This window comes from Pongo pygmaeus, chromosome 8, assembly GCF_028885625.2.
Source record: "Pongo pygmaeus isolate AG05252 chromosome 8, NHGRI_mPonPyg2-v2.0_pri, whole genome shotgun sequence".
Taxonomy (NCBI): Eukaryota; Metazoa; Chordata; class Mammalia; order Primates; family Hominidae; genus Pongo; species Pongo pygmaeus.
The window spans coordinates 23,250,852-23,277,502 of NC_072381.2; the positions used below are offsets into that span (position 1 = coordinate 23,250,852).

Here is a 26,651-nt window from a genome sequence, read left to right on the forward strand (position 1 = left end):
AGGGCAGAGGGCAGAGGGCGGAGCGGCGCCGGAGCGGGCGTCATGGCGCGGCTCCTCTGGTTGCTCCGGGGCCTGACCCTCGGAGCTGCGCCTCGGCGGGCGGTGCGGGGCCAAGCGGGCGATGGCGGGCCCGGCTCCGGGCCGGGACTAGGGGAGGCAGGTAGGACGCGGGTCCCGCAGGCCCCGCCGCCACCTACGGCTTTCGGCTTCATTTCACCGGCTGCACCCGGGAGTCTAGGGCCGGTCCAGGCTGGGCGCTGCCCTCCTACTGAGCCCTCCTCGGCGCGCCCCTGCCCCCCACGACCCGAGGATCTGGGACAGTGGATTGTAAACTTGGTGGCGGCAGGGTGGGGACTGACCCCTGTGAGAATCCTAGGAAATGAACAAATGATCCCCCTAAATGTGCGCATAATTGTTTTTTTTTTTTCTTGGCTCGGGGAGTGGGGGCATAAGTGGGGCTCGGGGTCCCCTGACCCCTATCGGGGACTCCAGGCGAAGGCCCGCTGTCTGGGCTGCAGCAGCCCGGCCCGCGCGCCCCTGCGAAGGCCCCTAGTATTTTGCACTGCAGCCCTCTTCGTAGTTCCGCGGGCTTCCTTCCAGCATCTGAGAAGCAGGAAGTTCAGACCTGGGGTTCCTGTGGGTGTTTCCTGCCCTGCTGTCTTCCCATAAGTGTGTCTAAGAGCCAGGGAGACTGGGTTGATCATTTGTTCCTTCTTTAAGGTGACAGCCATTGTTAGTGACTGAGACAGAGACCAGGGCGAGCGTGTGTGTCTCTGTGTGTGTGTGTTTTCTGCTAAATGCCTTTGGATCCTCTCTTGGGTCTGGGTACCTGCACATTTCACCAAGCAGGAAGGAGTCACCTCGGGAGACCTGTGCCGGCTACCCCTGTATTTCAGTTCTATTTCAGGGTAACTTAGTGCCCCAGGGGATTGGCTTCCTGGGCGGTTGCCAGATTGACCCACTCTGAATCCAATTTTATATGTGTTCATTGAAGACGTTCAGAGATACCCAACTGACGAAAATGTACCAACTCATTCTGAGCTCTTTTTAGCCCCTGAAATTTTTGAAATGCAATATTAAAAGAATACGTAACTAAAAGCGTTGGCGTTGTGGAATGTTAGCTCATCCAACATGACTTCCAGCTATGGCCTTTCTAATCACTGGTGTCTCTAGTCAGTCTGACGACATTTGTTTTGAGCCTACTGTGTGCCAAGCATTGTATTGCTGAGAACCACAGGTGATAGAAACACGTCACAGTTACCGACGAGCTCTCTATAACCCCTTGAAAAAGAATGGTGGTTTTAGCGGTAACTACTTCATGGCTGTAATTGCTGCTGTCAGAAGCAGCCTAATGAATTGCCCTGGGATCTGAAGTTCTCCAACAACATTAAAATTTGGCCACACACCAGTAGGTAACAGGAGCTGTGTACCTTATCAGACACCCCTCCTGGGAATCTACTCGAAGGAAATAGTTCAAAAGAAGAACAAAGAGATAGATGCAAAGATGCTTTAAACACTAGTCTCTTACAAAATGGAAACTGGCTGTAAACCAAATCAGTTAAGAAATACTTACGTAAATCATGAAAATTCAATCCAACAAACTGTTAGGCAGCCATTAAAAATGATAAACAGGGAGTAGTTCTGTGGTGAAGGGCTTGGGTATGAATAGATGCAGATTTTGAGTCTTGGCTCTCGGTTACTTCCTGGCTCTGTGTCTGAGCTCAGGCTGCTATTGCAAAACACCGTGGACTGGGTGGCTTCAGCAACCGGCATTTTCTCACAGTTCTGGAGGCTAGGAAGTCCAAGATCAAGGTGGGAACAGATTTGGTTCCTGATGCAGACCTGCTTCCTGGCTGGCAGTTGACTGCCTTCTCACTCTGCCTTCCGGTGACTGTCTCAGGAAGGACCACTGATCCCTCAAGAGAGCCTCACCTTTATGATCTAATCTAAAACTAATAACCTCCCAAGTCCCACCTCCAAATACCATCTCATTGGGAGTTAGGGCTTTAGCATATGGGAGTGGGGAGAGGAGCAGGGAGAACATATAATATTCAGTTTGTAACAATGTCTTTGGACATGTTTCTTGAATTTGGAAAGTTTAAACTTCAGATTTTTTTTCCTTCTATCAAACAAGGATAATGATAATGGTAGGGTTGTTGTAAAGAATAACTTTTTAATTAAATATTTTGTTACAATGCTTGACACATAGCAGGCACACAATAAATGTTAGTTATGATTACATAAATAAGTGGAAAGGACAAAAATCTAGCTACATTTAACTTACATCATGGGCTTAGGGAGTGTTGAGAGAGAGAGAGACATTGGGAGGGGGGAAATGAGAAGATATTGAAATGACAGTATTTTTCTCCAGTGCTGCAATTTCTCATAAGCTTAGAGTGATTTTTTTTTTTATCCAGATTGACAAAGACCAAACTGAAAAAGAAAAGTAAGAAATATTCTGGAGCAAAAACTCTATTGCTTCAGGAAAATATTCTTTCTAGAGATGACTATGCTAGGAAACCATCCTGGGCATAGGGTTAAAATAGTCCAGGCACTGTGGTGGGAGAGACTAGTTCTGCAGATCAGAATGGGCTGGGGATTCTTTTAGTACCAGTTTCTAATGAGTTCCATTAGATTCAACACATTATTTATCGAAATGGAGTGGGTTTATGTGTGACAATTGGCAGTATAGCAACTGTGGCCAGGAAGGTTAGCAAAACCCAAAGGAGGCACCCAGTAGGTGATCATAGGACCAAGATCGGATTTCCTTAGGGATGAAAAAATTGAGGCCCACCCCGTGGAACTTCTGACCAGCAAGATATATGGCCTGTGCAAATCACAGGACACAGAGAGAAGGGAACTCCAAGGAATTTGAGTTTATTAAGGCATAATTCAAAGTAAAGCTGTGTAGTTATCTCGTGCAATAGCAGCAACCGATAAATGTTTTCATAGTGAAGATAGCAAGAGAATGTAGAGGGAATTTAGAAAATGTGTAGCCCCCAAAGGATGAACACGTGGTGCAGAGGACAGAAAATACCTGCACACACACAGAAAAGGACACAACCAGTGTTGAAACCTCTCTCTAGCCACGGTAGCCAGAAGACTTGACTCATTCCCAAGTGAGAGACCTTGTCGTGTATCTAATTTACACGTGCCTAAATTGCTGTTTGATAAAACTGCTCAGAATTTACTCATACTGTAATTTTTATTTAAACTTTGGTTGTTTTCTAAAGCCCCAGTGTGTTCATTTGCTAGGGATCCCATAACAAAATATCACAGGCTGGGCAGCTTAAACGATGGAATTCATTTTCTTACGGTTCTGGAGGCTGGAAGTCCAAGACTTGTCCTGAGATTTGTCCTGACACCTCTTTCCTTAACTTGGGGATAGCTGCCTTCTTGCTGTGTCCCCAGGCGGCCTTTTCTCTGCTGTCCCTTCCTCTTATGAGGACACCAGTCTTATTAGACCAGGGCCCCCTCTTAATGGCCTCATTTTAACATGATTGCCTCTTTAAAGGCCCTGTCTCTAAATTCAGTCACATTTTAAAGTACTGGGGATTAGGACTTCAACGTATGAATTTGGAAGTTGGGGGGCAGGGAGTGTCACAATTCAGCTCATAACATCCAGGTCAAAGAAACCTCTTAAAGTGATACAGCCCACATATAACCTGACCTGGGTGTACCCAACAGAGCGTTTGTCATTTTTCTATCAAAGCAAAGTCTGTCTGCCCTTGACTGAGCCTTCTAGGCTGGCAAATCTGCAGCTAAATGTTGCATAATTGGTGCTTGAACAAGAACTAGTCTAAACATTATTGCCTACCCACTAAAGCTTTCACACACATTAAAAATAGTGTAAAAGGTCCACATTGATAAGGATTAAAAGAACCATTAAAAATGTCCTTTCATGTTGTACTTAGATGAAGGCTTAATTCTTTCGGTTAGCAATTTAAATACTAGTTATATATTTTAAACTTAAAAAGAAAATATTACGGCATGGCACTGTGTCATGCACCTGTAGTCTCAGCTACTTGGGAGGCTGAGGAAGGAAAATCGCTTGAGTCCAGGCGTTCAAGGCTGTAGTGTGCTTTGATCATGCGTATGAATAGCCATTGTGCTCCATTCTGGGCAACACAGTGAGACTCGGTCTCTTAAAAAAATTAGGGCAGAGGGAGAAGGTGGTGTCTGAAGAACAGATAGTCACTCTCTAATAGGTGTAACAAAATATAGAGGTGTGGGAGAGGGAGTTGGGAACCCAGACCAACCCAAGCCTTAGGTTCAAAGCGAAAGAAGTACATGTTTTAAAGCTCAATTCATGAGAGTCCCACTGACTTTTAGCTCTTCTCTAATTCCCACTTTCCAGTGTCAGCTACTATATTGTACTGCCTGTTGTGTCACACTAAGGACAGTGCTTCCAGGAGACAATAGGGTTTTTTTCTAAGCCCATTCCACTTCCTGCCTGAAAGGAGACAGGAAGATAAAGCTAGCTTCACAGACTGTAAATTCCAACCTTCGTACCTGAAGTTGGTCCTCTTACCTATCCACAGGAATAATGCAAGATCTTTGCCAAAGCCAAGAGGAGGGTGTTTTATCAGGATGCTGTTTAGTCCTTTCCTTGACAAATGTCAATGATAGCCAGAGATTAGGTCTCACAAATTCCCCCACGGGACCAGAGTTTAGATCTGGGAGGAGGAACCCAGGACATACACTCTTTCTAGCAAAGCCTGTTCTTGCTCTTTTTAGTGCCTCTGGCTAAAGCATTCCCTTTTTAAATCATTTGGGGTGACCAAGAAGAGACGGGATCCTGAACAGAAGTGGCAAAAAAACAGACAGGAGGAGGCTTGTATTAGTTTGTTTCACAGTGCTATAAAGAAATACCAGAGACTGGGTAATTTAGGAAGGAAAGAGGTTTAATTGGCTTATGGTTCCACAGGCTGTACAGGAAGCATGGCTGGGGAGGCCTCGGGAAACTTACAATCATGGTGTAAGGTGAAGAGGAAGCAAGCACACCTTACATGGTCAGAGCAGGAGGAAGAGAGAGAGGGGGAGGTGAACTTTTAAACAACCAGATCTCTCGATAACTCACTATCACGAGAACAGCACCAAAGGGGAAATATGCCCCCATGATTTAATCACCTCCTAGCAGGCCCCACCTCCAACACTGAGGATTACAATGTCACATGAGATTTGGGTGGGGACACAGAGCCAAACCATATCAGAGGCAGTCACTTGTTCCACTGTGACAAGATGGAAAAAGGGTAGATGTAGGTATTAGTAAGTGTGATGGTTTGGTAGCAAGAAGGTTTGTGGCTTTTGATTTTGCAAAAGTGAAATCTGTTGAGAGGAAGGGGAGACGTAGTAGAGACCATCATTTGAGGAGAGTGGAAAAGGTTTTTTTTTTTTTTAAATTTCAATAGCTTTTGGGGGAACAGGTGATGTTTTGTTACATGAATAATTCTTTCTTTAATGGTGATTTATCAGATTTTGGTGTACTCATCACCCGAGCAGCGTACATGGTACCCAACGTGTAGTCTTTTATTCCTCATCCCCCTCACACCCTTTCTTCTCTGGGTCCCCAAAGTCTATTGTATCATCCTTATGCCTTTGCATCCTCATAGCTCAGCTCCCACTTATGAATGAGAACATAAGATGTTTGGTTTTTCATTCCTGACTTACTTCACTTAGAATAATAGTCTCCAATTCCATCCAAGTTCCTGTGAATGCCATTATTTTGTTCCTTTTTATGGCTGAGTAGTATTCCATAGTATATATATACCATCATTTCTTTATCCACTAGTTGATTCATGGGCATTTGTGTTGGCTCCGTATTTTTGCAACTGCAAATTGTGTTACTATAAACGTGTGTGCAAGTATCTTTTTCATATAATGACTTCTTTGCCTCTGGGTAGATACCCAGTAGTGGGATTGCTGGATTAAATGGTATTCTACTTTTAGTTCTTTAAGGAATCTCCACACTGTTTTCCATAGTGGTTGTACTAGTTTACATTCCTGAGAGTGGAAAAGGTTTAAACACTCATTGCAGAGAAATGGGAAGAGAGCTGACTGGGGAAAGATGGTTCCATGGTTCACTGAAACCCCAGTGAGATGAGTAACTTTGAGTTTATAAGGACAACCCTCTCCCCAGGTGGGGGATTTTCTCCAGTAGTGCTTGATGGTACAGGGGTAGCCATGGAGAAGATAGTTTTTAAATAAGCTTTTTTATTTTGGAATAATTTTAGATTTATAGATAAGTTATAAAGATAGTACAGAGTTCTCAAAACCCCTCACCCGGATCCCCCTGGTTATCTTCTGACATCATCATAGTACATTTGCCAAAACTGTCTCTGTCTTTCCTTGTTTTTCATGACCTTTACAGTTTTGGGGAGAACAGGTTGGGTTCCTTGTAGAATGTCCCTCAGTCTGGGATTGTTTGATGTTTCTCCTCACAATTAAACTGGGATTATGGGCTATTGGGAAAAATCTCATAGAGATGAAGTTCCTTTCTAGATTCATGTGCTCTTCCCTATCTCTCTCCCCAACACTGAGACACACACGTGCAAATATACACTCACATACTCACACTTATTTATATTTCTCTTGCTAAACCATTTGAGAGTTGCAGACATCATGACACTTTACTGCTAAATATTTCAGCATGTTTCCTAAGACCAAAAATGTTTTCCTACAAAACTGCAAGACAGTTTTCCTCTTAGGAAATTGAGCACCCTTGTCTAATACATAGTTGATATTCAAATTTCCCACCATATACCAACAATGTCTTTTATAGCTTTTTTTTTTTTTCTGGGATCTAGAATTTAATAAAGGGTCACACATTGGTTTTAGTTGTGGAGAGTCCTTCTTTTGATTAATTTCCATCAATTTTCACTTATGTGATTGTTTCTTCACAAGACAGCGATTGAATATTTTTGGCAGGAAAACTTTACTAGTGATGTTGTGTCCTTTTCAGGGCATCACATCAGGAAGACACGATGTCACTTGTCCAACTGTTAGTGATGCTAACTTAGCCTGCTTGGTTAAAGTAGTGGCATGTTCTTCTTTGTAATTAATAAACTTTGGGGTTGTATTTTGGGAAGATGTGACTATTGTGTTCCCCAGCAGCCTTTCATCCAGGGGTTTTAGAATCCTCTGATGATTTTTACAAAATGGTGATTTTAAAAATTCTATACTTCCTTCTTCATTTATTACTTGACATTCTGCATGATAACTCTGAAGGCCATTGAGCAATAGTAATTATCACATAAATACATTTTGTTTTGTTCCCAAAGTGTCGAATACCCCAAAAATCATGTGTTAACTGAGGTATATTCCATAGGAATTTCAGATATCTATTTCCATAGTAAAAAGAAACCCCTGTAGTCTTATAAAGAGTATATTTAATAAAAGATACCTCCTAGGGGAGCCCTTGTGTAAAAATAATAACAGTAATAAAAAGAAAGAAGAAAACTTTTAATATATTAAATAGCTTAAAAACCTTTTAGCAAAATGTAAGCAATCAACTATATGCATCACTGGAAATGCAGTATTGTTCAGTATTATAAACTGGAGAGGAGATTAGTCTTTTCTTACCGAAGGATAACTTAGGACTTTTTTTGTAACCTAAAATGAATTTCAACTGTAACTTCTGACGTGTTTGATATATAGGTGCTGGCATCACGGGCATTCAACATTTCATCTTCAGTGCCATAGTCAGATTACTAACCCTTTGGGCCTCTGTTTCTCATCTGTAAACTGAAGAGTTGGACACATTATAAAATCCTTTCAAATTCTTAATGTTGGATGATTAAAAACATTTATTATAGGAGTTGGGCTTCCTACTCCCTTTGGCTAAAGAGAGTATTGCTCTAGTTACTTGGTTCACACTCACGTGAATAAATGTAGTAATATAGATGCCAAGGCAAGTAGGAAAGAGGAAAACAAAATATGGACAAAAACCGTGAAGCATCATAATAGATTATGGTAGGTCTGTTTCTCTTTCAGGACTATATGCTATGGGAGTTTCTTCTTTTGTTCCATGCAAGAAGATTTTTAAAACAGAGACCTCCCTTGACAAAGAAAATCAGAGGTATCCTTATAAACCAGCAAAGGAGAAGAGTTTAATAACCGACTAGCTCACGGTTCTTTTCTGTCAAATGTGTCAACTACTTCCAGCTAGATCCTGACAACAATTCCTCTAAAAGTCATCCTCTAAAAGTCATCAGAGAAGAGAGGATCAGTTTCTACCCTTAGGTACCCGAAGGGAATGTATTCCACATTCTTTCATATTTCAACTGCCTCTTTCACTCTATGCCCCAGGAGGACAAGAAAACTGGCTCTCTACTTCTTATTAATTTCTTATTAAATTAAATAGTCAATGAAGGCATTTTGTGCCTGAGCCTCTGGTCCCCATGAAGAATAAACTCGTGGGAGAGAGAGGAAGGGACTGGGTTATTCTGCTGGGTGACAGCGTGCTTAGGGAAAAAGGTCAAGGAAGAAAAGTCCATCAGACATTTTTGTTTTAATTTTTAAAATTCCTGTTTAACAATACAGGGTCTCTTGGAACGTGTGAGCTGCCTCTTGCCAAGAGTGAGTGGCAAAAGAAACTAACCCCAGAGCAGTTCTACGTCACGAGAGAAAAGGGAACGGAACCGGTAAGCTAAGCTGGTTTACAGTTTTCTGATTGCGTGTGTTGGCAGTGAGGGGGCAGTTGGAATAGGTCCAGCTATGAAACCCAGCTGCCCAGCAACAGTCCACAGGCCTGGTCTTCCTCTTCCATTGTCCCCTTCTCAGGGTGTTGATATCCATCGAGTTGTAGAAACCTGAAACTTTTCCCTGGCCACAGCATCTCTATTCTGACTCCTAAATAACTTTCCTGTCATTTCACTTCCGTGCACCGCTGTCACCTCCCCGTGGGGCCAAGTCACCATCACCTTCTCTTTGCATGGCCATTCTTGCTCCAGCCAACCCATTCACCACACTGCAGCCAAAGAGTTCTTTGGAAAACACAAATCTGACCATATCACTCCCCAGCTCAAAACCTTTGGTGGCTTCCCAGGTTTTCTTTTTCAAGGAAAAAGAAAAGTATGAGATGGCTAATAAGGTCCTAACGGCCCCTGGTTCCCACCCCTATCCTCAAATCCAGCCATCTTTCCTCTTGACCTGGTACTTTGGCCACACTACCCTTGAGCTCTCACACGTCCTGGGATCCCTTCTAAGGCCTTTGCACCCAGCGTTCCTTCTTCTCTCCCATCATCCCTCCCCAAACCCTCCACCCATTCATTCAGACCTACCTTGTAGCTCTCAGCCCAAATCTCACTTCCTCTGGGAAACCTTCTCCTAGCCCCCAGCTAGACTTGCTTCTAGCAGAACTCTTCCTTCATAGCATTTGCCATCGCTGCTATAACCCCTGGCACCTAATGTGGTGGCTGGCCATAGTAGGCATCCGAAAAGTCAACTTTTGTGAATGTTGAATGACTGCTGGGTAAGAGGTGGAAACATTATTTAAATTGCATTTGGCAATCTCAGCTTTCATTCATTTTCTGAGAGAACAACCCTCAGTTGTTCCTCATTATAACACCACTTTGTACAGTGCTACATTTATCTCTCTGTGTGTGTGTGTGTGTGTGTGTGTGTGTATACAAGCTTCTGGGGTACTTGAGAAAGTTTGTTACACATATATAATGCATAGTAATCGAGTCAGGGTATTTAGGGTGTCTGTGACCCAAATACAATACATTTTTGTTAAGTGTCATCCTCCTACTCTGCTATCAAACACTGAGTGTATTCCTTTTCTCTTACTGTATGTTTGTGGACTTTAAGCCACTTCTCTTCATCCTCCCCCTACCCCCTGCTCACCTTTTCCAGGCTTTGTTATCCATTTTTCCACTCTCTACCTCCATGTGTTCAAATTCTTTAGCTCTCACATATAAATGAGAACATAGTGCCGCATTTCTTAACAAGTGGTCTGTCTTAGACCCAAATATAGCTACTGGAATGTAGCTTTTTTGAATTGAACTTTGTATTAGTTATTTTTACTATTGAAGCAGATCCCACACAGTGGACCCCAGCCCTGTGGCTTCAAGCATAGTAGAGTATGAATGTTTTTTCCTTTGTCAGCACCTGCAAAACTCATGTCACTACCCACATGCACTGCCATTGTAATCATGGTCTCACCCTCAGTTTCTCCAATGCTAAAGTCATCAGAAGGGCCAGCACATCGCAATAGAGTCTCCTGAAATGCTGGTATTTTTGAAAACTTCCTGTAGGCGGGATTTTACTAAAGCCCTTGTTGGGAAAGAGACTACATTAGCCATTTGTGTCGATTGCACAAGGGAACCACATAATACTGTGTGAGCAGTTGTATGTATTCCCAGAGTATTCTAAGCCAACCCTAATTCTCAGGTACAGAGCCAGGCAGGGCTTGGTACATAGAGAGACCCTAGAGATGAGCTGCCAGATGTTTAGGAAAATAAATCTGTGGGCTTCTCAAACAGATGGTGCAATATACTCTCTGCATTTGGCCATTTGACAAAATGAGCATCATTCATTATTTTAACTAATGTTATAAATCCCTTTCCATGGATCCATTTCCACGTTTAACTTTTTAGAGTATTGCAGAAATGTAAGCCTTCATTAGCTTTGTTCACCTAAGAGAAATAAAACATCAAATGCTTCTCTTTGGTGACTCTAAATTAAAATTCACTCCTGCATGTTTTTTCTTGGGCAACAGCAATATGCTAGCACTCTGCTAGACCAATGAATAAATTTACAGGCTGGCTGAGCAATAACTGCAAGTCAAGTATCAATAGAAGGGAGGTTTTATGCAGGTCATTCTCTGTCTACTCTCCAGATCCACTCTCCATGGGCTTCCCCTGCTCTGAGCTCTAGGAAGAGTGAGCAGCTCCTTTTCCCCCTAGCTATTGATTCAGTTTAGCCAGTGGGAGACAACAGTGAGATCAAAAGGTGGGATGGAGAAATCGCTAGGGCCCAGCATTCTGTCTGTGGGGCTGCAGGTTGGCAGTGGCTGTGTTCCTGTACTGCAGGTGGCAGCTCTTGTAGGCAGCCCTCCCCTGCAGGTGCAGCCTCACCAGGTTCTGGCCACTCCCTCTTCCTTTGTCCCACAGGCCTAGTGGAGGCCATGGCTTCTCAGAGTCATTAGCCCAGGGATGCGTTGCCCTCACTTGTGGATTTCCATTGGCCCCGTCTGCACCTTTGTAAACAGTCCTGTGTGAAGTTATCTGCAGTCATCCCTCTTGAGCATGTCATCTGTTTCCAGCAGGTGCATTGTATTGACAAGATGGAATGGCGAACTGCCATTGGTCTAGCAGACCTTGCAATCCCGGGGGAATCTTGAACATCATTCTCTCTCTGACCCCGGCCCCTCCCTGTGCAGCCAGGCATTTCAGTTCTCTCTTCGAAGTGTTCTTGAATCTCTTCTCTTTCTTTTATTTCCACTGCTCTGCCTGAGCAGGAGCACACTCCAGGCCTGCAAGTGTGATGGAGGTCAGATTGCTCTCTGCCTCTGGTGGCATCTTGCCCCATTCCAGTTCATTCTTTACCTGAATGTCAAGTGATCTTTCTAAAAACCAACTCCAATCAGGCGTACACCCAGTTTACAAGTTTCCAGTAGCTTCACATTTCCAGTAGGACACAGTTTAAGCTGTTTGTCATGATCTAACCAACCCCATCTGGCCTGGTCTCACCTACCTTCTGGCATCATCTCTCTCCATCCTCCTCTTTGCCCTCTTCTTTCATGTGGGCCTTGCCCAAGGTGTTCTGCCTGCCAGAAATACTCTTCCATTTCCTCATTCAATTAACTCTTACTCTTCAAAAGTCAGCTTAGTGTTGGCATTTTTCTATAATAAACAACAATCAGTTGTGCAATTTAGAATAATAATAAAAGGGTAAGAAATAAAAAGACTCCCTCCCATCTCAGATAATATCTGATACAGACAGCCTTTGTGGAAACTCCCTCCTTCGTAGTGAAGGGTACAGCGCTACCCGAACTCCATGCCATCTCTATCATAGCTGTCACCACATGGTATAAATTGTTAGCTCACATGTGTCTTCCTCCCACTTAGGTAGCAAGTTCTTTGAGTGCAGAAACTGTTTTGCTGCCCATCTCTGCAACATTAGCGCCCAGCTCAGTCTGGGTTTATATTAGATTATCAGGTAAATACTAGAAATGAGATAGAAGCTGAGTTTAACCCTAAATAAGTTACAGGACTTGTATAAAATTGGAGAGGGAGGGAAACATCAGGAAGCTAGGCAAGGAGAAAGTGGGTAGATGTCATTTCAGAAACTATGTTGGCTGAGTATTCCTTTTCATTTATTTTTTTTTTTATCTTGAGATGGGGTTTTGCTCTTGTTGCCCAGGCTAGAGTGCAATGGTGCGATCTTGACCCACTGCAACCTCTACCTCCTGGGTTCAAGCGATTCTGCCTCAGCCTCCCGAGTAGCTGGGATTACAGGTGTCTGCCACTACACCCGGCTAATATTTTGATTTTTAGTAGAGATGGGGTTTCACCATGTTGGCCAGGCTGGTCTTGAACTCCTGACCTCAGATGATCCACCTGCCTCGGCCTCCCAAAGTGCTGAGATTACAGGCATGAGCCACCGCACCTTGCCTTCATTGACGTTTTAATTTTTATTTTGCTTACTGTGATAGCAGTTATCTGTCACTTCCTCTGTCCAACTGCCCCCCTGCAATAATGAAATTATGTTTTGAGTCTTCCCAGGCTGTCTGGATCCTATGAAAAGGCTTTTCTAGATCAGCCTTGGGACTGGGCAGCCCCGTTTTCCATGCATTCATCTTCAGTCCAGGTGGGAAGGATGGGAAACTTCCTCTTCTTCTTTTTTTTTTTTTTTTTTTTTTTTTTGAGATGGAGTCTGGCTCTGTTGCCCAGGCTGGAGTGCAGTGGCACAATCTCGGCTCACTGCAACCTCTGCCTCCCAGGTTCAAGCAATTCTTCTGCCTTAGCCTCCCGAATAGCTGGGATTACAGGCATGTGCCACCACACCTGGCTAATTTTTGTATTTTTAGTAGAGATGGGGTTTCACCATGTTGGCCAGGCTGGTCTTGAACTCCTGACTTCAGGTAATCCACCTGCCTCGGCCCCCCAAAGTGCTGGGATTACAGGCATGAGCCACCACACCCTGCCAACTTCCTCTTCTTTACAGCTGCTAACTAGTGCCAGTGTTGGAAGCAGGCATTTGAGGGGACTGGCCATAAAGGACCAGCTCACTACTGTTCAGATTTCTGCAGCTAAGTTTAGGGTTTTAAAGAAGGAAAACATCCAAGTGTGCCCAGATGGTAGGCTCAGTAGGTTAATTTGAAATTGTCTCTTATACAGCTCACTGAAAATGTGCTGTTAATACTACCATAGGGAATTTGGATGTTTGAACCGTGAATTTTTTGAGTTGGGAAGCCTGGAGGGGTCTGAAGATTTCCTGAGTCAGCTTTGTCACTTGGTGAGCTGTTCTGTGCTCTGGCTTTCCTCTAGCCCATAGGAGGGGATAGTGCCTGTCGCCAGGCCCTGTGATAGCAGATCTTCATGGTCAGCTTGTGCAAGGGTTGTTTTTTCTTTAATTTTCTTTGACAGAGGAGATGACAAAAGAAATTGGGCAAAAATGGTCTTAAAAAAAAAGTCATCAGCTGGGTGCAGTGGCTCATGCCTGTAGTCCCAGCATTTTGAGAGGCCGAGGCATGCAGATCACTTGAGGTCAGGAGTTCAAGACCAGCCTGGCTAACATGGTGAAACCCGGTAAAAGTACAAAACTTAGCCAGGCGTGGTGGTGTGCACCTGTAGTCCCAGCTATTCAGGAGGCTGAGACAGGAGAATCACTTGAACCCGGGAGGCAGAGGTTGCAGTGAGCTGAGATCATGCCATTGTACTCCAGCCTGGGTGACAGAGTGAGACTTCATCTCAAAAAAAAAAAAAAAAAAATCAAGTTTGAGAAATAACATTTTAAAAAATATTGACTTGGCTCATTCATTGACTTGTCTCCTTGTTCTCCTCTCAGAATACCTCTGAAAACTTGCAAACCCTGTAACCCACAATGAACACAGTAATTTCATCTAAGTAGTAACCTGGGCACTGAGGGGGTGGGGAATCTAGCTCATTATTTAACATTTGTTAAGTATGCTGTGTCCTAAACATTATGTGAAGCATATTAAAGGCAAAATCCCTGATCTCACTGAACTATGCTTTTTATATATTTATATTCTGTCTTTAACTGGAGATTTCAAAGTATGTTAGACAGTGAACTAGATTCCTGTTGTATTAACTCTTTTAAAAGGGAGACCGAAATCTCACACAATCACAGAGGACAAGACTCTGTTTTCTTGCTTTTTCACCGACTTTGATGCTCTTGGATGAAAAGTCCTGTATGAATACAAAGATTATCAAAGTCATAATTTGAATATTGGGTGCAATAAAGCCCCGGCTGTAAATACATCTGCAGGCTGCTTCATTGGGTACATTATAATTTTCTCTCTGGCGTTATTTGCACTTCGTCAAATTAGTACAGAAATTCCTTGATTTGGGGACTTACCCAGGATTTAAATCTGCTGTTTCAACTCCTGCCAGTAGTATGAGAAATCTGAATGTGACATATCTAATTTACTTTCAGCCTTTCAGTGGGATCTACCTGAATAACAAGGAAGCAGGAATGTATCATTGCGTGTGCTGCGATAGTCCACTCTTCAGGTAAGATAAAGAATCGAGAGCTACGGAAGGAGACCAAACCTCCAGGTTCTTACTGCTCTGTTTCATTTAAGATCTTGGATAAATAAATACCCATAATACCCATTTTGTTTTTTAAACTGCCCTTCTCATTTTGCATTGTTGCTGTAAGGAGAGCTATTCATATAAGATACTTGCCTGTCTTGACTTTTTTTTTCTAGCATTTAGAGCCATTAACAAGACTTCTTAGCTTATATTCTTCCTTTCTCTATCCTCAAGAAATAGAAAGGAAATAAAACTCGGTGGGCACCTTATGATAAAGCTATTAGAGTTTTTTTTTGTTTTGTTTTTTGTTTTTTAAGAGGGAAAGTATTTAAAGAAATCTAAACCATGATTATATTTGCTGGGCCATGTGATTAAAACTCTCTCCCAGGGAAAATGGGTTTATAATTTAATTTAGGAAATGTAGAATTTTATGAGGATAGATTCCCCACAATGCTTGACAGTAGTGAATACCATACCCTCTTCTATACAGCTGAAAGTAAATTTAATTGTCCCTTGATTTCAAAGCCTCTTTTAAGTCAATCAGGATCTGAAATCTCTCAACAAAGGCTTTTTTGTTTAGACATGCAGGAAACAGTCTTTAAAAAAAGTAGATTCGATGGAGAAGAAAGGAAAATATCTTTGAAGTCCTATTTTTCAGAACTTCAAAGATGTTTTCCTTTCTTTTGCATCAACCCTAAATTGGTTTAGAATAAAATATAAATCAAGCCAGCTCTGTGCATCGCCCATTAGGCAGTGCTTCCTTCTGTCCTCTGGGCTTTGAGCAGTCTGGGCCTTCCTGCCCGGCTGGCTGCTAATGTGGGCTGCCTTAGGAAGCCGGACCCGCCTGCAAGGATGAGGAGCGATTAGCATCGATTTTCCTCCGTGCTCACAGATGCGCAGGCCTTTGCCCGGATGCATTCATGTTGGCATGGGGGAAACTAGAAGGAGGTTAATTTTTGCACAGTAAAATGTGGGACTCAGGTTTCTGAGACAATAGTTATTTCTTGACCTTTGGTTGTGTTAAAGAGGAGAGGTAGGATTTTGAGATGGCCCATGAGCTTTCAGCCATAGAACCATGCTGCCAGCGTGTGAAAGGCTCCCTTGTTGCCGCAGTCACCAGGCAGTGCTCTGTCTCCCTCTTCGCACTGTGAATACAGAAGATAAATCATCCTCACAAGAGCATTCTTCTAAATCATAGTCTTCACTCTTCCCCTTCCTTGATGTTCCGGTTTCCGCATCTGAAAAAGGGGGGGCCTTCTTCCCTTCCTTTCACCTTGCAGGCTTAGTTGTGGTGTCAGAATACTGGAGCCAGGAGGGTCCTGAGTCCAGAGCAGAAAGCTCTGTCCAGTAGAACTTCCCGTGGTGGTGGAGATGTCTGTATCTGGCCATGTGGTAGCCGCTCATCACATATGCTTGTTAAGCACTCAAGGTGTGGCTAGCGTGGCTGAGAAGCTGACTTTTTCCATTTAATTTTAATTAATTTAAACTTAAAAGGCCACGTGTGGCCAGAGGCTACTATATTAGCACAATGCTAGTTCAAATTAAGGAAGTTAAATGACCAACCCCAGGTCCTGGAGGTTGTGAAGCAGCCAAGACTAATGGGAAAACCAGCCGATTCTCCAAAAGCCCATTGACCAAGTGGCCAGTTTATGAGACTGCCAGTTCACCAACCTTATTTGTTTTTGTGTAACCATTTAGTTTGAGTTGAAAAGTTTCCATTTTGCATTCTTAAAGACTTCTGAGTTTGTTTCTCTTCCCCTTTCCTGTTGCTGCTACTGCAGCCGAAGGAAATAAAATATTCCTGAAGATTATTTATGTTCCAGAATATACTATTCTTAAAGATGCACTCATTTATGGGAGAGGCAGTAGAATGGTTAAGATTGCCAAGGTGTAGATCCTGGCTCCATTGCTGTGTGACCTTGAGCAAATTTCTTAACCTTTCTGTGTCTGATTTCCTCACCTGTAAAATGAAGATAATAGTACCTAATTCATAAGGTTGTTGGGAGGATAATCTGAGTCATGAATTAATACATGGAAAAGCACAGAGCAATGCCTGACGTGACTGACTCAGGCCAGGCACTTGATGCAAGTTAGCAATGATGTTTTCGTTGTTGTTGTTGTTTTGTTTTGTTTTTTGAGATGGAGTCTCTCTCTGTTGCCCAGGCTGGAGTGCAGTGGCATGATCTTGGCTCACTGCAACCTCTGCCTTCCAGGTTCAAGCAATTCTCCTGCCTGCTAAGTAGCTGGGATTACAGGCGTGTGCCACCATGCCTGGCTAATTTTTTGTATTATTAGTAGAGACAGGGTTTCACCATGTTAGCCAGGATGGTCTTGATCTCCTGACCTCAGGTGATCCACCCGCTTCGGCCTCCCAGAGTGCTGGGATTACAGGCGTGAGCCACTGCACCCGGGCGTAATGATGTGTTCTTAAGCAATAGATCCCTCTTAGGGCTGTATACATGAATGTGCTTTTGATCCTGAGGAATTCTGGAGGATATATTCTAATTAATGAGAATATACAAATGCAGACTATATTCCTGAGCCTTCTTCCTGTTCAAGAGGAGTTTTAGAAATATATTCTTGTTTTGCCTCTCATTTTCCTTCTCTTTCTGTCTCTGGTCTCCAGTCTCTATAGTAGGAAGCAGAGGTACAGAAAAAATAATTCCTTCAAATGCTTGTGTGGAGTGAAAGTGAAGGGAAAGTTGGTCAACCAAAACTAAGTAGTTCTTTTAACAAGTAAATGCAGGGCTCACTCCTTTGAGCTCCGTGCTCCAGCTCGGCTGCTTCCTGCCTGGGACTTCCCTTTGTGCTGAGCTGGCCTCCTGGGATCTGCTCAGCCCCACTAATACTAATTGAAATTCCACTTATTTTTGGATCCCAGGTTTCTCCTGAAACCTTCTCTGATAGCACACACTGTGGGGTTTTTTTTTAATCTGCTTCAAATTCCTATTAATTTATCAGTATCACACAATTTAGGACCTAATTATTCTCCTATTGGTTCAAGTATTTTATTTAGTGAAGGAGATAAACTTGATTAGCTTTCGAGTCCCTTGGCCATCTTATGCTTCTTGGACAAGGCTCATGGAAGTTGTTATGGGTTGAATTGTGTCTCTCAAAAAGACATGTTGAAGTCTTAATCTCTGTAAGCTGGGAATGTGACCTTATTTGGAAATAGGGTGGCTGCAGGTATAATTAGTTTAGATAAGATCATATTGGAGTAGGGTGAGCCCTAATTCCAAAATCACTGCTGTCCTTATAAGAAGAAAAGAAGCCCAGACAGAGAGGAGACAGCCATGTGAAAACAGAGGCAGAGACTGGTGATCCGCAGCTACAAACCAAAGATTGCCTACCTTGGAAGGTAGGAAGAGGCAAGGAGGGATTCCCTAGATGCTTCAGAGCCCTGCGGACACCTTGACTTTGGACTTCTATCTTCCAGATTGTGAGAGAGTACCACCCATTTTGTGGTACTTTGTTATAGCCACCTTGGAAACTAATACTTAGATGCTCCATAAGTACTTATTGATTGGTTGATTAATAATATCCGTCCTGCTGCTTAGACATCATAGCAATGTTGGGACTATCAGAAGCTGTGGTTATGGGCTGAGCGTGGTGGCTCATGCCTGTAATCCCAGCACTTTGGGAGGCCAAGGCGGGTGGATCACTGCAGGTCAGGAGTTCGAGACCAGCCTGACCAGTATAGCGAAATTCTGTCTCTACTAAAAATACAAAAATTAGCTGGGCATGGTAGCACACACCTGTAATCCCAGCCTCTAGGGAGGCTGAGGCAGGAGAATCGCTTGAACCCAGGAGGTGGAGGTTTCATTGAGCTGAGATTGAGCCACTGCACTCCAGCCTGAGTGACAGAGTGAGACTCCATCTCAAAAAAAAAAAAAAAGCTGTGATTATGAAATCACTGTGGAAATGTGAGGGAAGTGGCTGCAACTTCTTGAGCACTTACATGCCAGACACTGGGCTCCAGTACTTTGCAAACAATCCTCACCCTCCAATAAGGAGCTATTAAGACCCCCATTTAACAGATGCAAAAACTGAGGCTTAAAGAATTTAACTAACTTGCTCAAGGTCACTTATCTAAGTGATAGTGCAGGGATTCGGGCTCCACTGCACTCTTCTTGAGAGTGGGAAGCACCCCAGCAATGAAGGAGCCCTCTGGGCATGTGGCAGGTGCCATGCCCAGGCTCTTCATGTGCATCATTTCATCAGACCTCTCGGCAGCTCCCCGTAGTGTTATTATTATTATTTCACGTGAGGAAACTGAGAGCTAGGAAGATGAAATAACTTGTCCAGGGTTCTGCAGCTTACAGGTAGCCAGCCAAAATATGAACCCACAGTTTTGGACTCCAGAGCCCACATTCTTCACTAGCTGAGCTTCCATTAAGCCACGTGGGCAGCTCCGTTGACATATGTGCCATCACCTTCTGGTGCCTGCTCTCTGAATTACAGGTGTAAGTTTCCCAGAAGACATAACCAGCCTCTGAGAGTGATCCCAGCCAGTGTAACTCATGAGTTCCCTTTCCAGAGCCTTGTTCCCAGCCTCATCCACCAGATTTAGCGTCATTCTCCTCATCATCCTATAGTTTTTGGAATGAGTTTGGTGCACAGTTTTGGAGAGCTTCTGACTCTCCAAATCAGAGACCTTTAATCAAAGGTGTCTGGGTCAAGAACACTTTCCAGAATGTGTTGTCACACTCCTAGGGACTCCAGACTCTCTTTCCTTAACTTGGAATGAAGTGACATTGCCCATCACTGCCACTCTCCTCCTTCTCCCTTTCTTCTTCCACATAAGCCTATTTGGAAAGTGTTTATTAAAATCTATTGTGGGATCACATATTTCATGATCATAAATCTTAAAATAAGAGGAAACAGAGCCTGATACTAGTTCACCTTTTACGTAACATCCTGATGTCGTATGTACCATGAGTAACTAAGTAATATTGTTAAAAACCTTCTGTGTGCCCCATTCCCTCAAAGGAATAGAAATTCTTCTAAGAGGTTAGGGTTGTCAGTTATCACCAAGTGCCTGTGCTGTTGGTTTGGGAACTGTAGAACTTCCAGAAATCAAGGAAAACCAAAGCAAATAAAACAAAACAAAGTAAAAATCCCTTAGAGTATATGATTCAGAATGGTTTTAGTTCTTCAAGGGCAAACCTTACAATCTGCTAATCACTTAAATATGTATATTGGAATTTCTGATTGGCTTTAATATTTCAGTTCCCAGTCTTAACTTATATATGTTAGGCCTCTCATATTACTTGGTAAAATCTCTAGATTCTGCTAATTGCATCAATAAAGGTTTATTGTTTCCCATAAAATGTTTTAATGAGTTTTTATTAGTCTTAGTTTCATTTATTTAAAAAATTTTATTGTATTCATAATTCTCCATCAAAATACCTTTAATGATCACTAGTTGATATATAATGTTGAGGACGGAAAGACTGGGATTAAAAGATACTTAATGATGTTTTTCCCTGAGCAGAGTGGCCAGATGAATGTTTTTGAACCCTTGGAGGAGGGTTGCAAAGGACCCGACCTGAATATGCAGACACTTCTAGTTGGACCCACAACTGCTCACATTTCATATTTCTGGTATTAATAATAAAAAAAATTAAAAAATAGCTACTGACTTATGTGCCATGTGTCAGGTACTATGCTAAGCATACATACAGAAAGTGACGTGATAATGCCATTGCTATTGTTAGCTTAAAAAAATCATACAATCTATAAATTTAGAAAAGGAGACTATTTCTTCTAAAGGGTTACAGCCTTCAAGGTGGCCATCCCACAGGCTGGGAAGCGAGCTCCCAGCCAAGAGCAGATGCAGGCACTTGGAAGGGGGAGCAGCTAGGGTAGGAGTTTTATGCTGAAGGGGTTGGCTAAATATACCTATTTAACAGATTACAGGAGGGGCTATGAAAATTCGTGAAGATGGTCCTGATATATGCATATTGAACAAACATGCATGTAACCTATGACCTATGTTTATTTGGGCATAGAAACTTAACATTTAAATGTATTATAATTAGATCCTATACATCAAAAGGTCTTTCAGGATATGAAGGCCCGCAAGTGCACAGCCTCTGTAAACCATCCAGAACCAGTTCATGGTCTTTTAATCAGGAGAAAGTTACTAAAATCAGTCTCTTGTGCAATCAAAGCTGTAGTTATGGCTGGTGGAACAGAGGGTCTCAGCTAGTCAGTGCCTGATGGTAGATGAGCTGCAATTGCTTCAACACTGCTTATCTCAAGGCCAGTGACTGTTTAACTACTAGAGAAAAAAAAAAACCCTTCTGGCAGTTAGAGTTGATTCTTTAAGAAGTGCAGGGGTGCGTGACTTCACCCTCGCCTGGCATGGCCTTAGGTCCTGTTTATAATTTGGTATATTATTGCCACAAAGAGGCTGTTCTGCCAGTCTTATGATCTCTATTTAAACATTAATGCTGGTCATTTGTTGTGTCTAAACCACGAAAGGGAGGGGATATAATGAGGTGTGTCTGACCTCCTGTCCCATCATGACTGGAAACTCGATTTAAAGGTTTTTCTGGAGTCCTCTTGGCCAAGAAGGGCTCTATTCAGTCAGTGGGTGGCTTAGAACTTTATTTTTAGTTTATACTTATCTATAGATTAGGACGCTGAGGCTTCAAAAAATTAAATGACTTGCCAAGGTGATACAGATGTAACAGACAGATCCCAGATTCACACCCAAATCTTTCAGAAGTCAAAGCCCTTCCTCTTAATGGCTATACTTGTGGTTCTTAAAGCCTGGTCTGAGGACCTCAGAGATTCCTGGGGGGGACCTTTCTAGGGGCTTTTCCAACCATACTTGAGGCCACTTGAGGCCACATCATTTTATACTCCAATCAAAACAACATAGCAACAGATTGAATTCAGAGGCACGTATGAAGATTCAGTTGTCTTTTTTTTAAGCCGGACGTTAAAGTGCCTTGCAAAATTGTAAAACAGTGCAACTCTTCTCATGAAATGTTTGTTTCATTTTGAAAAGTATAATTATTTGTCTTAAATATATGTTATGTTAACATATAATAAATTTATTTCAGGTTGAGCATCTCTACTCTGAAAATTCAAAATCTGAAAGGCACCCAAATCTGAAACTTTTTTATTTTTTGAGATGGAGTCTCGCTCTGTTGCCTGATCTCCGCTCACTGCAACCACCGCTTCCTGGGTTCAAGTTATTCTCCTGCCTCAGCCTCCCGAGTAGCCAGGACTACAGGCATGCACCACCATGCCCAGCTAGTTTTTCTATTTTTAGTAGAGAGGGGGTTTCACCATGTTGTCCAGGCTGGTCTCAAACCCCTGAGCTCAAGTGATCCACCCGCTTCCACCTCCCAAAAAGCTGGGGTTATAGGCGTGAGCTACCACGCCCAGCAAAATCCGAAACTTTTTGAGAACCAACATGATACTCAAAGGAAATGCTCATTGGAGTATTTCAGATTAAGGATGCTTAACCGTCAAGTAAGATGCAAAATTCAAAAAGATCCGAAATCCGAAACACTTCTGGTCCTAAGCATTTCAGATAAGGGGCACTCAGGGCTATATTAAAAAAAATTAATGCACACGTATTTTTAAATTCTCAGTTATAATTTATAATTTGTTAAATGTTGACATATGTAACTCACAGACAAAAGCTCTCAGCAATCCCTATTAATTTTGGAGCCACAGAGGGGACATGAGGGGTGCTGAGACCAAAATGTTTGAGAATTGCTGCATTACACAATTGTTTCTGTGGGAGTTTGTGCTGTCAGCTAGGCTTCCTTCTATGTTCATAGTCTAGGGATTTGATTCTTTGCCACTTTTTCTTCTTAGATTAGTGTTTTTTTTTTTTTTTTTTGGCTGGGTCTAACATTCAGTTCTTCTCTTTCTTCCTTAGATAGAGAGAGCCATTTCCTTGCCACAGCAATTTTTGAAGTCTATTTTCCCAGTGCCATTTAAGGGAGCTTATCCATGAGAGCACTTAGCGGGTGGGTCTTTGGTGAGTGGATTTGCCTGCTGTCCTTCTTCTCCTTGTGCCAGCATCATGAGTCCCTGGGAGACTTCTGGAGGGTTAGGTTTCATTGCAGTGATTGATGCCAGGTACCCAGGAGTATTAATTAATACTAATAATCACCATCACAGCAAGCATTCAGGGAACTTACCATGTGCCCAGAACTGTGCTAAGCTTTATATCACACTTCACAGAGTTTCCCCTGAAATCCTCAAAACAGCCCTGTAGGGTAGATATTCTTCCCATTTGCTAGGTGAGCAAACTGAGGCTTCAAGAGCTGTGGTTTCACACAGCTAAGAAGTGGCCAGAGGCAGCTTTTGAATCCCTGGTCAGGCTTCTGTGTTGAGATAACCTGAAATTCCTGTTGCTAAGCATGACTTTCTCATCAGACCTTACACTTCTGTGCTGCACCAAGATCATGACTTCCTTCGACCATTAGTATTTCATTTTGATTTCTTTCTTTTACATTTTCAACACGTGGGTTTGATCTGTGTTACCTAATATGCAATACAGTTCACAAAACACCATGTGTCTTTGATCTTTATTGGACATCCAGAAAGAAGCCTTTAGCATCAAAGGATCAAGAAGTCCTTCCACTTCGAGAGGCAATGGCTTCCACAGTGAAGGTGCAGTGAGGACGATTCCTGGGGGACTGACTGTCACATAACTGGGTGTGGGATCTGGCAGAGGAGAGTGGGAACGGATCCTGCTCCCTGGAACAACACATCGGGGCACCTCTTGGCATGTTAATTACAGTGTCATTAGCAGCTGTAGTATCGTTTATGTCTTCCACAGTTCTGAGAAAAAGTACTGCTCTGGCACTGGGTGGCCTTCGTTTTCCGAGGCTCATGGTACGTCTGGCTCTGATGAAAGCCACACAGGGATCCTGAGACGTTTGGACACCTCATTAGGATCAGCTCGCACAGAGGTTGTCTGCAAGCAGGTGAGATTTCTTATTTTGTTTTACTTTCCCTGATGCTGCCCCCAATGCCACAAAGAGCTTTCTTGTTCTTGGCAAGTCTGGTGTCCTTTTATAGGGATACTTTTGTCTTCACAACACATGGGTTTCTTTTATGTTTTGTTTTGTTTTGTTTTGAGACGGAGTCTCACTCTGTTTTCCAGGCTGGAGTGCAGTGGCACGATCTCAGCTCACTGCAGCCTCCACCTCCTGAGTTCAAGTGCCTTAGCCTCCCAAGTAGTTGGGATTACAGGTGACTGCCACCACACCCAGTGAATTTTTGTATTTTTAGTAGAGATGAGGTTTCGCCATGTTGGCCAGGCTGGTCTCAAACTCCTGACCTCAAGTGATCCACCTGCCTCGGCCTCCCAAAGTGCTGGGATTACAGGCGTGGGCCACCGCACCCAGCCCAGAACACATGGGGTTTCTACACATGCCAATAACGATCACTCTCTCACTTCAATCTGGGCACTGCAAAAAAGAGAAAAGGCTTCTCCAGCCTCTCTCTAATGTGGCCTTTCCTGGTTCTAACCTTCCACAGAGATGAGAACAGAGGCAGGATCTTCACCTTCTTTTGAGCAGGGATAAGGAGCAGGAAGCCCTTATCCTGCCAGAGTGACTGGCATCTCATCTTTGACTTACCCAGTGTGGCTGGCACCTCCACCTCTCCACCCTCCTTTTGCACTCTGCAGCGTGTCGTTGGCCTGCAGAGCAATGCTGCAGGTGACGTCAGCACCTCTGCCTTCTGTGAGCCCAGTAGGAGAGAATGGCTTAAATCCAGATCACAAATTCATTTTGATATCCTTAGCTGCTCATGTTTTCTGACTCATGGGTTTTGTAAAACACTAGAGGCAAGCTGATTAAGAGAGCGTGGTTTTGCCTTAAGTAATAAATAATAATAATACACTGGGTACTAAAATATTATTCAGTACTTACCCAGGAATTATGTTAATGCTTTACATGCAATATATCAATTAATTGTCCCCACAGCTCTCTTATGTAGGTATGATAATTATCCCCATTTTTAGATGAGTAACTGTAAAGGCCCAAATTTAATCATTTGCTCACATCCTATTGATAAAGTAAAACTATTTACCATGACTGTGTTCTGCTTTCTTTCATTTCTTAATTGAATTCGGATGCAATAGACTTTTTCTCCTAACACAGATGTCAGACTCCGGAGTGGAGTGATTTTGGGGGGTTCGTCTGTCTGGTTTTACATAAAGAGATTTGTTTGCATTTGGAGATGACAGAGGCTTCTGTCCTTTGCAGTGTGAAGCTCATCTAGGTCACGTGTTTCCTGATGGACCTGGGCCCAATGGTCAGAGGTTTTGCATCAACAGTGTGGCTTTGAAGTTCAAACCAAGGAAACACTGACCATCTTCAAGAGTCCCGTTCCCTTGCCACCCCTTCATGTGCACCCTCAATTTCCACAATTCACTTGAATGACTTGTTTTATTTGCAATAAAACTGGGCTGAGTTTGCTGCTGTCTCCAGCGAGTCATTGCTTCTCTTAATTTATTTACCTGGAATCAACCTAATCCTGTGTGTTAGGCTGTTCTTGTGTTGCTATAAAGAAGTACCTGATCAGGATCTGGGAGAATTTGAAAAAAAAAAAAAAAAAAAAAAAACTAGGAAAATAAACAAAATTAAAAAGAAAAAAAAAAAGAAATACCTGAGACTGGGTAACTTATAAAGAAAGAGGTTTAATTGACTCACAGTTCTGCAGGGTGTACAGAAAGCATGGTGCCAGCATTTGCTTGGATTCTGGGGAGACCTGAGGGAGCTTTTACTCATGGCAAAAGGTGAAGGGGGAGCCGGCGTTTCACATGGCAGAGCAGGAGCAAGAGAGAGTGGTAGGGAGGTGCCACACACTTTTAAACAGCCAGATCTCTCGAGAACTCACTCACTGTCACCAGGACAGCATCAAGCCATGAGGGATCCACCCTCATGACCCAATTACCTCCCAGCAGGGCCCACCTCCAGCACTAGGAATTATACTTCAACATAAGATTTGGAGAGGGAAAACATCCAAACCGTATCACCCCAACTCCCACTTGGAGTGGAACTTCACAGAATGACAGAGGGACAGCTGTTTCCATCAAACACTTCCACAGCTTCGCCTGAGACAAGCGCATGACTCTGGGAACATCAGGAGGCTGATGGACTACTAAGCCAAACAATTCCTACAAAAATTCCCTGCACCTTCCACCGTGTTTCAGTCCTTGATATAAATAAGGGATCAAGTGAGAAGAGGAAGGAGAATACAGGATCCGAGGAATCAACAATGCTAGCACTGAAGAGCAGGATTACGGAGGAGCTGTGCTCTGGGAGCGTATATGGTGATCGATCAGATGCATGACTTTTTTTCAAAATTTTAAATGTCTTGAGCATGCTACTTCCAACCACACTACCCACAAATAAACTGCAATGGGACTTGGTTAGATTTAAATGATTATGAATAAATGTTCACCTTCATACCTTCTGGTTACAAAGCTAAACTTTAAAATGTCCAAATAAAATATTCACTAAAATTTATGTTTGCTTTTTGGCTAAGTCAATGAACATGCTCTTTTATAAAAAAGACTCTAACCAGGCGTGGTGGCTCACACCTGTAATCCCAGCACTTTGAGAGGCCAAGGCAGGCAGATCACCTGAGGTCAGGAGTTTGAGACCAGACTGACCAACATGGAGAAACCCCGTCTCTACTAAAAATACAAAATTAGTCGGGCATGGTGCCACATGCCTGTAATCCCAGCTGCTCGGGTGGCTGAGGCAGGAGAATCGCTTGAACCCGGGAGGCAGAGGTTGCAGTGAGCCAAGATCACACCATTGCACTCCAACCTGGGAAACAAGAGCAAAACTCCATCTCAAAAAACAAAAACTCTAAATTAAAAATGACAAATAAGAATTGGCTCACATGGTAGCAGGCATTTGGTTATACCAAGAAGAATAG

The 26,651-nt window shown here is 43.0% G+C and overlaps 1 protein-coding gene across 1 annotated transcript; it reads left to right on the forward strand.

The window, feature by feature from the left end:
* MSRB2 (methionine sulfoxide reductase B2) lies at nucleotides 1–25,179 on the forward strand. Its single transcript, XM_054435884.2, has 5 exons — nucleotides 1–160; nucleotides 8,542–8,642; nucleotides 14,623–14,699; nucleotides 23,533–23,680; nucleotides 24,968–25,179. Exons 1-5 carry the CDS (start codon nucleotides 43–45, stop codon nucleotides 25,070–25,072), a joined length of 549 nt encoding a protein of 182 aa, XP_054291859.1. The 5' UTR covers nucleotides 1–42; the 3' UTR covers nucleotides 25,073–25,179.
* Nucleotides 25,180–26,651: the final 1,472 nt, after the last annotated feature.